We start from the raw sequence: 17,856 nt of genomic DNA on the forward strand, positions 1-17,856 counted from the left end.
TATAATACACAGCTATAATACACAGCTATAATACACAGCTATAATACACAGGGAGGCAGAGAGCTTTTCTCCCATGAACTCTCTACTAGCTCCCTGGTACCCATTCTGCCTCCCGTTGCTAGGTATCAGGTCCCGCCCCCTAGTGACGCCGGAGCCGGTTGTCAGGGAAGAGAGCTCCGTAGCCAGTCGCTCTCGTGTGACGTCAGTTCCGGCATCTATTGGTAACGTGTCCTTACCGGCAAGCCTTGATACCTAATAGAGCAGCCGGACATGGCGGAGTTGGAACCCTCCGCCCTGCACAATGACAGCACCGAGGTGCCCGGTAACGGTACGGCCAAGCTGCTCAGCTCCCCAGAGGGCACCGCGCTGGCCTATGGCAGCCTGCTGGGGATGGCACTGCTGCCCATCTTTTTCGGGGCTATAAGGAGTGTCAGCTGTGCCCGGGGGAAGGTAATGTACGGGGGGGTCACCCCTATGTCTATTATATGTACACCTATTCATGTCATGTTACACTTTATATTTACTTCTTATTATTTTATATTTCACCTTTACACATTAATATATAATATCAGATCTCACACTAACACCTCATTATTGCATTATTTATTATACCATTCCATATCTCACATATGTAGCAATATTTGTGGCTGGAGTTCTCTTTTAATCTATCCATCACCCCCTCAGAATTCCAACGACATGCCGGAGACGATAACCAGTCGGGACGCCGCTCGCTTCCCAATCATCGCCAGCTGCACCCTTTTCGGGCTTTACATTTTTTTTAAGGTGAGTGAATGTGGAGTGTTATGGATGCCCCCCTCCCCCACATCCAGTCATTCCCATAATGTGATATCGGCGACTGATTATTAAGATGTATAGATCTAGTAATTTTTAATTATAGTAATTTTTGTATGTATCTCTTCTTCCACAGATCTTCTCACAAGAATATATAAATCTGCTTCTCTCCATGTATTTCTTCATCCTAGGAGTCTTAGCCCTGGCACACACAATCAGGTGAGAAATCATATCTGTCCTTTTACATTCAGAATTATTTACAGGGCAAAGAACCCAGCTACCAGAATTTGTCATATTGCTGTCAATTACATTTGCTCCATCTAAAATAAGGAGTGATTTCTGTCATTGCAGTACAGTTAGTCCCTGAGTTAAGGACATCCAACATACGGACGCCTCCTAGATACAAACAGGGCTAGCTGTGTGCAGAACTAGGCTGGAGGGGGGAGGTTTGCATGACTTGCAGAAGAAATCTTTTGCTAAACACAGCTGAGGTTGTGGATGATCTTCGGGGTCTGAGCTCTTTCTGGAGCCTCTTGTAACTCTTTAATGACCAAGACAAACTCCACATTGATTGGACAAACTCCAATCAAAGCACAGCTTGCTCCAGAAGGAAATGAATGTCTAGGCTCCATAAAGAATTTTTTTTTCTGCTTTGTTTGTGATTAACTCACAGTGAGGATTTTATACAGTTACTGACACCATGCTGCCTAATAATATGTTGAGACAAACATCTGTCCTTATTGCATTTATTTAAATAATGTACTGGTTCCAACTTACATACAAATTCAACTTAAGAACAAACCTACAGTCCCTATTGTGTATGTAACCTGGGGACTACCTGTAAGTACCATAAAGTTTGTTTTGATGTGGTGCTCATGTTCCTGCAGATTTGCTCTTCCACATATGTGTTAGTTAAAGCAGAACTTTAATAGTAAAAAAAAAAAAAAAAAAATCACTCCTACAAACCAATCACAGCGAGTCCTGATCTGTATCAGCTCCTTTATTTCTGGTGCTACACAGGACAATGAGCATGGACATCTTTTTTTCTTCTTCTGGGTTCTTCTTTTTCAGGTCACCCGAACTCGCACTGCACAGGCGCATGATTGGATGACAATCTTCCTACAAATGTAAAAGGAAAAAAGTGCCAATCTTACTGCACATGAGTAAGATCAGACACTTTTTTATACATTTTAGGAAAGCCCCTCATGATGTAAGCCTGATGCCAAGCATGTGCATAGGAGCAGCCCACAGCGTCCTGAGATATGTGACTTTTTTGTCATTTTCGGGGGAGGCTGCGGGTTTCCCTTTCAGTCTTCTACCATGCTGGTAAAGAAGGAAGGGGAGGGGACCTCCCTAAAAAAAATAAAACATTATTTAATTATTATTACATAAAAGATATAGTCACCCTTGCATAAAGAGCTAAAATTGTGGTGATAGGTCTGCTTTATTATTAGATTGTAGAATAGCTACTAGATGGAGCTTTTATCTCATCATTGTTTTCATTGAGTTTGCTGACTCGGGTATGCTGTAAAGTAGGAAGCAAATATGTCTTGTGGTATAATTACAAATCATATATAGAGACAGGGGGAGACACGGTTATAGGTCTTTGCTGCATTCACTATAAGAAGAAACTGATTACATCTCTTTTATTTTACAGCCCAGCCATGAACAGGATCTTCCCAGAAAACTTTCCCAACAAACAGTATCAGCTGCTCTTCACTCAGGGCTCCGGAGAGAGTAAGGAAGGTGAGGCACCGGAGAACTGGATACACCATTCCTCTGACATGGTCCTTCTGTCTCACATGTTCTCTTTATTGCACTTGGCTGCCTTCTCTCTCTTGCTAATTCTCTTGCTCTCTCTCTAGCTTGGTCTTTCTAGCTCTCTTTATCTATCTCTAGCTCTTTCTCTCACTCTCTCTCGCTAGCTCTTAGTTGTGGTTTAACAGCACAGTCAAATCACCTTTATTATTGTGCTAATATAAATAGAAAGATCCGGTCACATGTTAACTAATGCCCTGAGGTTGGGTTACCTGCACTTCTTGTACACTTAAACAACAATGGCTGCGTGAACTAGCTATGATGTCCTGTACCTTGTGATTACCTGGAACTAGAAACATCCCAGATAGAGTTCCCAGGCCCAACTCAGAGCCTTCTTTTATCATAATATACATAACCCCCAGCTGTACACATAGCTTTTATTTCTTGTCATATTATACATAACCGCCCCCCCCAGCCGTACCCATAGCCTTAATTTCTTCTCATATATATATATATATATATATATATATATATATATATATATATATATATATATATATATATATATAACCTTTCCCCAGCCGTACCCATAGGTTTTGATTCTTTTAATATTATGCACCCCCCCCCCCCCCCCCCCCAGCTCTACCAATAGCCTTCATTTCTTGTCATCTTGGCAACAAATCCTGAATGAAAGAATTAGAAAATCCCTTAATATTCAATTCTGTTTCTAGACATAATACATGTGTTTTGTTTTGTTAGCTATTCATTACTTTTCCTTTTTTTTTATTGTCTTTTAAAATGTAAAATCGATTTGGAAGTTGTTGATATTGATAATATGTTGCGTTTTGGTATTTAAATCTCTTTTGATTATATTGTCAATCAAAAGTTGTAAATGCAAAATGTTTGGTCAGCATAATCCCCGTCATTTCCTGGTATTTGCCAGTTGTACATCGTAGGTTTTCACTCATACTTCGAATAATTTGTTGTCTTTAATTGTACTTTATAGAATAGGTATATAATTGCCCGTTCCCTTCTCTTGCTTGCCTGAAGTAATCCAACTTCCCCGTAAGATCAGTATTTATCTAAATCCAGGCTCAGAGTCCACAAATTGTTTCCATCCTTTGCATCCTGTACAGCACAGTTCTGGATGAAAACACTCTGTGGACTTTAAAATTTAGGGTAGTTCAGGTTACTTTTAGGGGTGGGGGAGCAATAGGGACTTATATGTATACCCAATCCAATTCCAGTGTTTGCAGCAGGTTTCTTTTGAAAACATAGAATCTGATTGTTGTTCACACTTCCAACAATGCTGTATATTTGTTTTCCTGATTCTTGCATCTTTGCTAGACCTATATAGGGGCATTTGAAATATAGTAAAGAAAACATAAACACATACAAACTATAATATACCAAATAGTATATTAATATGTATTTAACAATACAATACTTTTTCATGTACTGTGCCTATAAATATTCACCTCATTCTGTGTTCCGCAGAGATATTGAATTATGAATTTGATACCCGGGATCTGGTGTGTCTAATCCTCAGTGGCATAGTTGGTGTCTGGTACCTCTTGAAGAAGGTGAGTTTTGGCAATCAGTAATGTTTTTATTATTACACAGTATTTATATAGCGCCAACATATTACGCAGCGCTGGGAGGAAACCACAGTACCCAGAGGAAACCTACACAAACACCGGGTGAATCTGCAAACTCCATGCAGATAGTGCCTTAGCCAAGATTCTGACCCAGCGATTTGTGTTCAAATCAATTCTTTATTGTGTAAATGTTACAGAAATATGATGTCAGTATAGCTTGATGATAAGAAGGAAGGGGTTTTACTGAAAAACAAAAAGTTCAATACAAGGATAAGCACAAAGCAGAAGAATTTTGCACGCTGTTCCATATGGACAACTAGCAGTGATGAGGAATTTTGTAGAAAATGTGGGCTGCAAAATTTTTTTTTTAAATATTTTTTTTTGTTGTATTGTTTTTTAATTTATAATTTTCCCTTTTCTTTCTAGCACTGGATTGCCAATAACCTTTTTGGTTTGGCATTTGCCCTGAATGGAGTGGAGCTGCTTCACCTAAACAACGTCAGCACAGGCTGCATTCTGCTGGGGGGGCTTTTTATCTATGATGTCTTTTGGGTGAGTGTGATGAAGGGGCGGTTATAAAGCATAAAACCTTTGTGAACCAAACATAAGATCTAACTTGCTGTTGTTTTGTTTAAGGTATTTGGGACCAATGTCATGGTAACAGTGGCTAAATCCTTCGAGGCACCAATCAAATGTAAGCATCTAGTTGGCAGTTCCTCATCTCTTTAATTCTCTACGCTTTCTCTCTGCTCTATGTTCTTTCTTTTGTTAATCCGCTGCCATTGTCCATCCTAAATCCTTTCAGCTTCCTGTCATGTTTCATCCTCTTAAATCAAGTGTTCTATTGAATTCCACAGCCATTTACCTTCTGGGATAATACAAGCCTTTGTAAGACCATTACCTATTGGAAGGGGGTACCCATGCTATGACTTTGCATAATAGTTTCAGCATTGGTATGCAAAGCATTGCAATCCTGCAGCACTGGCATTCCTTTTTTTTGGATTTATTTAATTACATTTGTGTCATAGGGGAGGCCTGCAGTTTAAAGCTAGTCTCTGTGTTAAAGTCCTAGCATTGAAGTTGTTGTATACAGTCACAGACTGAGGCTTTCAGAGCAGGTCTGATGCTGATACATGGCTTCAAACAGAAAGCTACACAGGTGCACTAGGAACACATTGATAAATGACTTGTGTATTAAAACATTGTGTTAAGAAAAAAAAAAATAAGAATTCTGACTGCCATTGTCATCTTGCAAAAAAACCCCACTGTCTTTTTCCTTACCTTTATCGCCTAATGATTTTTCCCCATGCTTTGTTCTGTATTGTGTAAGACAAGAACTTGATTGTGTATGATGGAGCTGTCTTGCTGTCCCAAGGAATATTCACAAAGCAGAAGGTGTAGTGGATTAGTTAGAGATTACCAGAATGTATTAGGTTGTAGCAGGGAGATACTTGCTCTGCAGGACACCATGTACAGCTTCATCTCCAGCAACAACAGTGAGCAGAACATGATATAACATCAGCAAATCTTCTGAAATTAGCAGTCAGGGGCAGCAATGTTTTAGATAGTCCTACTCTGCAGATAGCTATGATGTTACAGGATAGGGTTATTTGTCAATGCTCTGCCTATTTTAACCACCTGGGCGTTACACTGATGTCTAGATTTCTGTTCCAAAAGCGGTACACTGTTTTTCATGAAATTTTTTTTTTTAAATTGTAGACCTGTAACTTACAGAAATATGTCCGAACAGGGTTCTAGTAGATATCATGAATATAAAAAATGTTTGAAACACACAATCATGTATAAAAAAAATACTTTTAATAAAATTAAAATACACAAAAATCAGCTTAAACAAGAATACATAAATAAATGAAAAATACTGAAAATGCGATAATTCGGTATACTGTATAGTAATATATTTTTGTAAAACACCTCCCTAGTGTCCGTCACATACCTATAGACAAAACCACATAAATATATTTTCTATTATTTTGTATTGGATTGGATACAGGACTTTGTATTGAATCCAATACAAAATCGCCAAGGGACGCGTACGCGAACGCCGGAATATTCTAATTCTTTCCAAACTTCCATGCAAAAAGTGTTACATTTTTTGCATGGAAATTTATTTTAGATTGTAGGCTATAATTCACTGAATTAATGCATAACTCGCTGAAATATGTCCAAAATTTTATAAATTTAATAAAAAAATTTTTTTTATAAAACACAAAAAAAATCTTTAAAAAAAAGTTTAAAAAAAAAAATAGCGTATAATGTAATGTACAGTAGCTTATAAAATATATATATATATATATATATATATATATATATAATACAATTAAATATTATATAAGGATTTTTTTGTATTGGACTCAATACAGCTTTTTTTGTATTGAGTTCAATGCAAAGGAACTCAATACAAAATTTTGAATTTCCCGCACCGACGCATGCACTGCACTCGCCGGATGAAGCAAGAAGATACAAGACGTGTCCGGAGGAGTTGCGTGGAGAAGGTGAGGAATTTTTTTTTTTGCGATCGACGCTGGATCATCGCAGTGGGGACCAGGTAAGTAAGGGGAATTAGACAGTGAGAAAAGTTCGGGTTCATCGATTTGTGCAAAATCGATAGACCCGAACCAAGGTCAGGTGTAGCGGCCAGGTGGTTAAGGAGTACTGTATTTGAAAACAAGGCAAATCTTTCAGGGGAATGCATTTGCATATTTAAGATCCTATATCCTACATAACTCTAATCCTCTCTTTTTCTGTTCAGGTCTTCTCTAACCCTCTAGCTGGGCCTAATTTTACCACCTTGTTTTCCCTTTTGTGTTCCCCTCAGTGGTCTTCCCACAGGACCTTTTGGAAAGAGGACTTGCAGCCAATAATTTTGCAATGTTGGGACTTGGTGACATTGTCATTCCAGGTGAGGCTCTTTAATGGTTTTAAGCAACAAACCCATTAAAAGTTTGATACATCAAAATGTATTTTATTTAAATATTATTTTGCCATACATTCTGTTTTATCTCCTCAGGTATCTTCATTGCTTTGCTGCTCCGTTTTGACGTTAGGTGAGTACTGGACCTGAGAAGTACATGGCATTAACCACTAGATGGTGCTGAATTTATTATTTTATTAAAATTAATAAACAGGTTTTATTTAACGCCAACATAATACGCAATAATACATTTTGCATTGTAATTCTGTTCAAACATAAAGCCATTAACAAGGAATGACAAATAAGATAATGTATTGTTTGCCGCTCACCAAAGATAAGGATTCATTTGGTGAAATTTAGTTGTATCCGCTACCTTAAACAATAGTTCCTCTTACATAAAAAAAAAAAAAAAAAATACAACTCCATTCACTTCACACCTAATGTTTGTGTAATGAGAGTGAATGTGGCAAATACGGTTCTTATTCCTAGCTAAAGTAAAAACCTAAAAAAAATCTGGTAATTTTATTATGCATTTCCTTCCATATGTAAACCTATAGGCAGTGCTGGGGATACATTTTTTTTTGTTGTCAACCCCACATTGTAAGGTGTTTATTTATTACAGATGAGCCACATTAATATGACTGTAGTCTTTGTGTAATACATAAAGCTCTTTTTGTTTTACAGCTTAAAGAAGAACTCCCGCACATACTTCTACACCAGCTTTTTGGCGTACATCTTTGGTTTAGCACTCACCATCTTTGTGATGCACACCTTCAAACATGCTCAGGTGAGGAAGGAAATTATGATGGACAAATTCTTTTGAATTTACACCACAGTGCACAAGGAAGTTACGTTGCCTTTATGTCTGTAATTAGACAAAGTGCTATTTTGTGCCTTTTTCTTTCTATCTCCCTTGTTCAATGCTAAATGTGACAGATCCTGTCTGACAGCCCATTGCTACGAGTATGTGTCCGATACTGACCCAGCTTTTATTTGCTCCTTTACAGCCAGCTTTGCTGTATCTGGTCCCAGCTTGCATTGGTTTCCCTCTGCTGGTAGCCCTGGTGAAAGGAGAGCTGACGGAGATGTTCAGGTGAGAACGGGGACTTGTCCTTGCTGCAAGGGGGCAGTAGAATAGAAATTTGGGATTTAGGGGAGTATAGAAACTTTCTTTACACAATTCTGCCTCCTTTTTTTTCTCTTCCTTCTCCTCCACCTCCTCCATTCTCTGCATTCTGCTGTTTTTTTTCTTTTTCCTCCGTTGTGTTTTACGATTTTCATCATTCTTTATAAATCTCTGGTTGCCGGACCCCCCCCCCCCCTTCCCATACTACTTGCCAACCTCTTTCTTTTTACAATGTCCTCCGGATGATGGCGTCTTTTCCTAATGTGATGGATTTTCCCTGTGTTGTTTTATTTGTGACTCTCTTACTTTCTGTGGTCACCCAATTTCCTCTATTTGCTCTCTTCTATCTGTGTACCTGTACTGTTTTGTCTTCTCCTCTCTTTTTGCCTGGTTCTTATGCATTCGATCCCCCCCCCCCCCCCCCCCCTTTTTTGTGTGCTTGTGACTTTGGCCCCCCCTCTTTTTTGTGTGTGTTCATTTGTGCCCATTTTGTCCCCTCATTTCTTTTCCTGCCCCAATTTTATTCACCCATGGTCTATCCTTGCTCTTTTTGCACCTCCTGTCCTCTCCTCCTTCACAGCTATGAGTCCTCTGCGGAACTTCTACCTCACACTCCTCGCCTCTCTCACTTTCCGGTGGTCTCTGGATCTCCTGCCAGCCTTGCCGAATCCATGCAAACAAAAACCTGTTCCCCTCGCCGCAGGCGGCAGCTGAACCCCAGCTCTATGTGAAGAGCCTCCATTCATATCTGCATTTGGACAGGCACAGCTTCCCACTTATAGCCAAACCCCCAACTCAACTTCACCTACCATTCAAAAGACTACATGACTAGACTCCCATCATCTGCATCACCTCTCTGTTACCCAGCGGACATTAACTTTCTATTCTGGAATCCATACCTGTAATTATGTACACAGGGTTACTTTTGCACCTAAGGTTTCCCCTCCCTTTTCAATATTCATAAGGTGGGCGTCCAGCTACACAGTGCCTGTTGGATCAAAAGACTGTAGAAGGGGTCTTGCTATGAAGTATATGTGTCGCACAAATTGTACATTGTTGTGTTTTATAATCTGTATTTTTTTTTATTTTCATGTGTGGTAAGAGAAGGTCTTCTAAATGAGCCTATTAGCATGAAGTGGACCTGGAAGTAAAACGTTGTGTGCCCTCCTTACGTAAAAATTGCTACTTGATGTAAGATTAGATATGATTTGATTATATAATCACCTTACCTTATCCTTCAGCATTGCAGTGGGCTGTGACCATCCTTCTGGGAAGATACATGGTGAATGGAGAGCAGGCCAATACCATGGGATAATGCTCCAATCCATTACACGAGTGGCTTCTCTTGATATTCGGTCTGCTTTGTATTCATTTCAGAAAGATTGTGCCGCCATCCTGGCACTGCTGGCAGAAGAGGGAGGTGTTCATTAAAAAAAACATTGTTGGTATACCATTATTTAGCAATATTTACAAGGGAAGGGCACCCAACCCTAACAAGCGGACCTTGCATTTTACTGAAAAGTATGTCAAAACTAAGAATAAACATGTAATATATTGCCGCTTATCAGTCTTTGGATGTGCTGGCTGCATTTTTTTCCCCACTAACTTTCTGTCCTAGGGTGTCAAAGCTTCCTCAGAAACCGTGTGGTCACCGTAGGAAAGAATTACAGAACATTTCTGTTTCCTTCCTCTTCTCTCAGGGAAAGGTGTTATTTAGTCCTATCATTCAATCAGCTATTATGTATTAAGATAACACAAAACTGTACAAAGGGCTTGGCCATCAGGTGGCAGGGAACTAGTGATCTCTGGCAAAAATCCACAGGCATTTTTGTGCTTTTTTTCAAAACAATAAAACAAAATTTTTTAATGGCATATTTACCAGAACAAAAGAAAGCAGGTAAGAGACATTGATTTTCGGGGACATCAGAGTACCGGTGTTCTGTCACTAGTTTCTAACAATCCAATTGTGACAACATTCTTTTGGCAAAAGCATGGATTTAGAACATCCTTACAGGTCTTCTGTGCAATTTCTGTTACCTAGGGTGCTATTTTCTCTCATGTCCTATATCAAAGATTCACCATGTAGTACATTTCCCATACATGTGGGCAAATCCTGCTGTGACCACATGAGTATCTTTAGGAAACTTTTCCACCACCACACTTTAAAGCTGACAAGGGCAAATCTTTCTTTTATTATTAAAAAAAAGACCTCCATTTTTATGTTTGTTTCTTAATAGTTAAGCAAACCAGACTGAAATACAATAAATGGGCCTCTAAGATATTGTACTTGTTATGTCATTTGCTATATGCAAAGAGAGACTGGTTGCTGTGGTCAACATTTCACCAACCTCTTGTACCCTACTATAAGCCTATTACGGTAATATTGACCCCATTGACCTCATTTGAGATGCTGTGAGGGTCGGCAAAGGCAGAGAACACAATCACAATTGAGATATCAGGGTATCCTTGGTGCTTTATAGAATAACTTTTAATTCACTGTAGAACATGTGCAATGAAGATGGTAGGTAGACATTATGTATGTTTCTTTTTACATGATCATATTAGCATCATTCACAGATTGTACAGAAGTAGAGCTAAAGAAGACCATAATGGCATAGGAGCTACAGGAATAAAACCATCTCAGCTAGTAATCTAGAGAAAAAAACTGCACATGTGAATTATAATTTAAATCTATTCACAATTATCAGAGCTATAATCTCATTATCTGATGATATAAAATTAATGTCTATTTAGATTGTTGCAATCTCAGTTCAGTTTTGTAGAATGTGAAGGTGCTTTTTCTCCAAGCTTTCATTGTAATGAGGTAAGACAAAATATTACCTTGTAAGAGATCAGCTTTGCATTGGGGTCTCTTTATAAAGCATTGAATCTGACCTTCACCAAAAAAGTCCCTGATGGAGAATTTTCCAGGTACATATTCTTCAGAGGCAATATTTGGTGCATCATAAGGGATAAGGGAACAACCACTGTCCATTCGTATGCAGGAGAGCACATTAGGGTGCCACTTATTTGTCCTCTTCTCTGCATAGATCATAATGGTGCTGTGTGTACAGTGCTCATTCATTCATCTGTCATTGTAAATTATCATGAAAGATAAGTTTTTAGTGACATTTCTGTGATGTGCTTGGATGTCTTGACGGGGTTTAAAGCGTACCTAAACTCAGAAATTTCACTTTACATAAAAGGGTGCTCCTTCTCCGTATGCCCGAGCATCTCAGGTATGCGCAGAAGTAGCCTTTTCAAGCAAAGAAAAAAAAAATTGTCGATCTAACACTTGCACAGTGAGATCGGCAAGGTTTTTTTTCCATCCTACGTCACCCGATCTCGCGCCTGGGTCAGGTGATGCAGGATGAAGAACTCGAAAATAGAGACGAAGATGGTGGCGCCCAGAGCGCTGGCTCCGGGACGACCCAGGACCTGATGCAGGACACCCCTGGATGGATCGGACTGCCCTGCGGGATAGAAGGTAAGTGTATTTTTTTTTTTTTTTTCACAGTATTCAGTTTAGTTCCTCTTTAAGTCTGCTTTTTGTTTAACTTGCTTCTGTTTTTTTTTTTTCCTTTAACAAATCATCCTAAGAGAAAGTACTGCTTGCTCATCAAAATTTATTTTACTTTTTAAAATATTTGTAACTGGTTCACCTCTTAGGCCTCTACACCCAAGGTGGACCAGAAAAATTTTTACAATTTCACTATGGGCCTATTTTTAAAACGGAAATCAGACATTCACTTATAGAAATCTTTCAGGTCCATGGGAATGTTTGAGGGAATGTCAGATTCGCTGTTTTTTAAATAGAGCCCCAAGTAAAAGACATAAGACATGTAGTGTTGCAAAAGATTTATCTTCTATGCAACACACACTCCACTCCTGTCATACAAAACAGGGATTTGCCATTAATGAGGTGGAGGTGACAAGGAGCAGTGCATAGGTGCTACATTTGTTTTCCAAAAATTCAACAGCATTTCTTCTGTAAAACCAATAATGTGTTGCAAAGGATGTATCTTCTATGCAACACACACACTCCTGTCATACAAAGTAAGTCCAACTGGACTAGGATTTGCTAGTAATAGTGGGAGATAGGGAAATGGAGCAGTGCATAAGCACTTCATCCTAGAGGTGTTGGTGACGTTTTGATATATCTCCTGAAATGGTCCAAGTCCACCCTGAATAGAAAAGCACAAATGATTAGAGATACCAAAACAACAATAAAGATGGTGTGCATAGGTGGTAGAAATTAGTTATGGCTGCTTGGGGTTAAACAATGTTGATGGGGTAAATGAGAATTCTTCCTAATACCAAAAAGCAAAGTTTTTTTTTTTTTTATTGACAGTTTGTCAATGTCAAGGAGTGACCGCACTTTTTAGGCCCAGGCTCAGTCTTTCACTTTTTGGACTGATGATGTCCAAGTCAGTCACTCACCCATTTTTAAACATCCACTATAGGACAACAATTCCCCAAAATTAATAGCAGCTGCCAATGAAACTTATTTGTTTTGTACGTAGTTTAGATATCAAATAAAAATTGCAGTCACACTCATCAGAAGAAATAAAAGAAGTGAACCCTTGCACCAGTTTTATGTCACTAACAAAACAGTTTGTATATTTGTTCAAAGTTGTTGACCACTTGTAAGTCTTAATGATGTAATTTTTTATGTGGATACCCAAGTTGAGTGCTGAGGTTTTGCTCTTGACGGTGGGTGTTTTCTGGGGCGTTATTGTGGTATCTGGAAACAGAATGATCATTGCCACCTTCCTTCTTCCAGATACGAGGAACAGCCAAAGGAAACGTCAAAGGATGAGAATGAAAAGAAAGAGGACTGATATGCTTTGCCTTGACAATTCCCTGGAAAGGGGGAGGGCCAAAAGTCTGTGGGAGTCGAGCGCTGCTACCCTTTGTGTTACCCCCATTACAGCTTCTCTTCCAATTCCCTCTCCCCTGCGCTATGTTTGTATGTGTGCGCATAAACAGCTTTTGCCCCTCTCCATCAACCCGCCGTGGGTGTGCATTTGTGCCTGTCGTGTTGCTGGGCCGATATTTTTATATTTTGTATGGTGGATATGCTTTCTATGGTATTAAATCATCCATGAAGATGCGTCTGTGTTCTGCGATTCTTCCTTGGTGAAAAATGTTGAGTAATATTATCATTCCTGGATTGCGTGTACCAAGATGGCGGATGTGATGTCAACCTTCAACTATGTGGCAAAACCCAAGGATGTGTTTGCATATTATGACCAGTCAAGGTCTTTAACCCTCTCAAGTTAACGGGCACTCAGAATTTTAAGTGCTTTTGTGCATGTGGAGCAATCTGTTACTTGAAATGTTCCACTTCTGTCCCTAGCCAAGACCTTATGATGGGGAGCATGTTGCAGCTTGATAACACTTTATTTTTCTTACTTTAGACAGAACACAGCATGAAGGGCTATATACCATTGTTAATAGTCAGGATGCTTGGTGAGGGAATATCTACTGGAGTTTCTCAAAAATAAAAGAAATCTTAAAGGTTTTTTTTAAAGCTTTAAGTAAGCCTTCAAGTCATCAATCTTTGCTTATTTTGTCTTCAAATTGTAAATCTTGGGTGGGTCTGGAAGGAGGCATTGTTTGGGCTGTGCAAGTAGTAAATGAGCTGGCAAGGTAATATAAGTAAGGAGAAGAGGGAGGTAGGCAGAGAAGGAAGATGCAAAGCTAACTACAATTTAGAAGCAGGGGATAATAGTAGCATAGAAGGGTGTTAATGGAGGCAGATTGAAGGCCGGTGGGTAGAGGAGTAGTAGCTGGTCCAAACTTAGAGGGGTATTAAGAGAAAGGTTGAGTAGAAGGCTAGGATGGGGGGTTGAAGGGGAATGGTGGTGTTTGAAAAACTTGACTAAAGAAGGCATTGGATATATGGGCAGGGGTGGTATTATGTGGAGGTATGGTAAGCGCCAGAGGGTTACAGACAAAAGGGGAGGGAAGGGAGTAGGTGGAGTTATTGTAGATGGTGGTAGGGAAAAGGAGTAGTAGAGGTGGAGGTAAATGTAATTGCGAAGATAATGTAGTTTCATAGGAGAGGGTGGAAAGGTGCAGTAGAAGCTGACTACAAAGCAGGGGAGGGGTGGAGAGGCGGAGTAAATGCTCACTCCAAAGCAGGGGAGGGGTTATAGGAGTAGGCTTAGAACTGACTGGCAAGAAAAGGAGAAGGGGTAGTTGGTGCATTGCAGCATTTTCAGAGCTGATGGTGTAATGGATGGGGAAGGAGGCATTGGAGAAACGGATTCAAAAAGTAATCTTTTTAACTTTTATCATTAAGAAAAAAATGTAAGATTTTTATTCTGGGTTTATGCCTGCCATGTGGTGCTTTCCTTACATAACCTACACAGGTCTGTGACTAATGTGCACTCCTTTAACTGCAGTCAGGAACCTGGTTCTGCTCTTTGCCAGCTGGAGGGAATCTGAACAGGAATGCAAATCAGTGGGCTAATAAAACAGTTCAAATATATGTATTTTAGCTGTTTATCCTGCCGCTTGCCCATAGTTCTGCTTTCTACTTTCAATAAAAGCCAAATCATTTTTTCCTTTTAGATTTGGATAGAGTTGTAAAGAGGAAAAAAGCCAGCCAGGTGTTTTGCTGTGGCAGAGATCACTGTTGCCACTTGTTCTTCTCTTGGTGTCATTAGGGCAAAGCTTGTACTCTCCCAATTATATTCAAAACTTGGACTTTACACGTACACGTCCATGTGTCCATTATAGGTGTTATAGCCACCCTGCCCTATGTGTAATGTAACACACACTTTTCCCAACATGTGTGTCCGTGATTTTCAGCAGTTTCATACACAGTACATTAAAAAGAAAATGCTACATGTCTCTGCAAACCTACACATTATTGAGAACAGGGTTGTTTCCATTCATCAAGATGAAGTGCTGCCCACCACATTATCTCTTAAGCAGCTGGTATGTGAAAGAATATTTGCATCTTTCCCTAGAAACTGGTGTGCATATTAAAACATTACTGTATCTACTTTCATTACATTCATTGTTTGTTGGTGATTAGAAATGTTTTTTTTTTTTTTAAAGTGTTCCTCATATGCAGAATGCAGGTAATCTGGTACAATAAAAAAGCTACCTCCACCCTTTAAAGTAAAGCTTTACAAAGAAGGAATGTTGGTTTTTGCTGTCTCTGGATTCACAAACCTAAAAGTCAGCACGCTTGATCTACCTATTTCCTCTGATTGAGGAGTAAGTGAATAACCAAACAACCATTCCATATGTAGGGAGATGTTAACAGCAGCTCCCTCTATAGTTTTCTCATTACAGAATCCCTTTAAAGTGCCCTTTAACGCTTATCTGGAAGTGCTGACTTTAGCTTTTAACAGTTGGCAAATGCTTACAAAAAATTAGGATGTTTCCTAAACTCTGCAAGCCATGAGGCCAAAACAAATTCATGGAAGAAGGAGATCAAAAGTCTATATGAAGTAACACAAATAAAAAATCAAAAGCCCTTCATCGGATGTAGGCCCAATTTTCTCCAATTGAGGGTAAAGCTAACATTGGCCATATGCATTGGGAAAAGGCTCTAGAGTACCCAATGCAAAAAGGACAAAGTGCAAGTGTGAACTACAGCAGTATATGTTGCAGCTCCTGTTCTTTTTGCACCCCCTTCCTGCTGATGTGCCCAACGCGGTCCCTCTGCTACTTATCCCTAGACCGACCCTGCTTAGTGTTGAAAAGCTTTGCCCGATTTATCCCCTTGCAGGAAGTTGTTTTGTTCGACCCTCAGCAGTCTTATGATCAGGTTCACCAACCCTTGCTCTACAGGCCCACTTCCTTTCCGACACCACTGGTTTCTGTTCCTCGTTCTTGAGCGCTCCTCTTCCGCATCTCTAGTTCACTAAGCAAACTTCTGTTTGGTTTGGCTCTTTGTCCTCAAGGGATTTGATTTAAACAAGAAGTCTAGTAAACCATAGAAGCCAAAAATAACATGCGGATATGTAATAAAATAAATACCTTCCCCAAGCAGAAGTGTGTTCACTTGCCTGGAAACATACATAAAAAATTGTTTCATATCCTCCAGAATCTTTTGAGCTGTGTAATGCAGAGTTAGTTGCAGTGAACATTATCCAACAGTCTTAGGGGGTGATGGTATAGACAGTAGGATTTGTCAAGTAGAAAATATGACTTATGCATGCACAGTGTCTTAAAAATAATCCAATCAGATGCTGCAGCTACCTAATTTGATTGGCTTAATTTTAATTGTTTCCAATATTATGCGTCCCATTGACCACCCCTAAAGGACAAATGAAGTGATTCTTTTTGGGCAAGCTTTCCCGCACCCCAGGGATAAGCCCCACCCCTTACCATCCTCTGTCCAATTAAATAAATTGTACATAACCCTAATCAGAAATTGTATTTTCTAAAGCCAAAAATAAAAATGAATTATAACTTTAGAGCTCTGCCTTCTAAAATAAACTACAACCTTCAGCATTACAAGTATATTTCTAAAGTACAGGGCACTCCTTAACCCTCCAAATGCTTAAACCCCACACCTTTGTGGGAGCGCCGCCATTTTCTGTTTCTTTAACAGGTTTGCTAACCGTAATGGGCAATAGGCGACTCCGGGATCTCTTCATAAAGGGAAGCTAATGGTCTGCCAATGGAGTGAGGATCCCTTTATTGTAGTCCATCTATACAATGGTATGTACACCTTGCTGTAGTCCCTATAAAGGTTTTTTTTATCAATGCATTCACATCTGATGGAATCCTTTCAAATGTTTTATAATGCTATCAGGTATATCTAAAGCATATCTATTGGTCGTTTATAGTATAAGACATCTTTACTGATGAATAGTAACACTCAGGAAGCTGGAGGAGGCAGGGTCATCATCTATTTCCTGGTTTGTTGGTACAATTGTGTAAACCTGGGGTATATTAGAATACCTGAGTTACCCTGTGTGAAAATATTGAATTTCACTATATCCCTGTACTTTTAGAATGCCATATTTATTAAATTGGGGACCAGATTTGCTCACTTTTGACCAGGTTACTATAGGTTTATTATTGCAATCAGAAGCTCTGTCCACTCGTTTGAAGTTAAGGTACCATTCACATTTATTGTGGCCAATTTGTGTGCGGATATTTAATTAAACAATGCAAGGTTTCTTTTTTTTTTTTTTGTGCCGCGAACATTTGGTTGAAATCACACAGAGCACCCCTAAGAACCGTCTCCCAGCTGCTGATTACCTTATCAACCTCCATGGCGTTCGTCCTTTGGATCTGACCCCTTCTCTGTTGATTTTATTCACAGGGGAATTCCAATGCCAAGTCACACACCTAAGAAACTTTTGGAAGGTAAACTTCATTCTTCCCCCCTCCCCCCAGGGCTGGGAATTCCAGCAGGGTGATCTTGCTATTGGTGCATCCAATACTCTAAATAATCCAGGGGCTAAATAATTTTTGGGCAGACCCACCCTGTACATACCTAGCTATAAATGTTTGAACTAGCATGGTTTGTGGTGTAGGGGCATAAGGTGACACAATGTGTATTTGTTCCTTGCTGGGAATATCCCTAAGTGAATGTTTATAGTGGGGTGGGTGGGGGGGGGATGAATATCTAAGTGTTTCGTGCCAGTATTTTTTTTTACACAGTGGTTTAAATG

General features: G+C 39.4%; 1 protein-coding gene across 2 annotated transcripts; it reads left to right on the plus strand.

The window, feature by feature from the left end:
* The first annotated feature begins 182 nt into the window (after positions 1-182).
* Positions 183-13,319, plus strand: HM13 (histocompatibility minor 13). Of its 2 annotated transcripts, none has more exons than XM_072414272.1 (12): positions 183-450; positions 685-783; positions 929-1,011; positions 2,450-2,538; positions 4,048-4,133; positions 4,575-4,700; positions 4,785-4,842; positions 6,985-7,068; positions 7,177-7,213; positions 7,765-7,867; positions 8,088-8,173; positions 8,787-9,776. In XM_072414272.1, the coding sequence occupies exons 1-12, from the start codon at positions 271-273 to the stop codon at positions 8,935-8,937; spliced, it is 1,182 nt and encodes a 393-aa protein (XP_072270373.1). In that variant the 5' UTR covers positions 183-270; the 3' UTR covers positions 8,938-9,776. The 2 variants fall into 2 exon arrangements, with proteins under 2 accessions (XP_072270373.1, XP_072270374.1); XM_072414273.1 differs by lacking the exon at positions 8,787-9,776 and adding an exon at positions 12,990-13,319 and having other exon boundaries at positions 184-450.
* The last annotated feature ends 4,537 nt before the right edge of the window (positions 13,320-17,856 follow it).

Source organism: Pyxicephalus adspersus, chromosome 6, assembly GCF_032062135.1.
Source record: "Pyxicephalus adspersus chromosome 6, UCB_Pads_2.0, whole genome shotgun sequence".
Lineage (NCBI taxonomy): Eukaryota > Metazoa > Chordata > Amphibia > Anura > Pyxicephalidae > Pyxicephalus > Pyxicephalus adspersus.

What these genes read in the sequence shown, in the direction of transcription:
- HM13 (XM_072414272.1), top strand. Translation starts at nt 271, where the DNA reads ATGGCGGAGTTGGAACCCTCCGCCCTGCACAATGACAGCACCGAGGTG. An exon ending in TCAGCTGTGCCCGGGGGAAG is followed by an intron (nt 451 to 684) that starts GTAATGTACGGG and finishes TCACCCCCTCAG; the next exon opens with AATTCCAACGACATGCCGGA. An exon ending in TCTGGTACCTCTTGAAGAAG is followed by an intron (nt 4,134 to 4,574) that starts GTGAGTTTTGGC and finishes TTTTCTTTCTAG; the next exon opens with CACTGGATTGCCAATAACCT.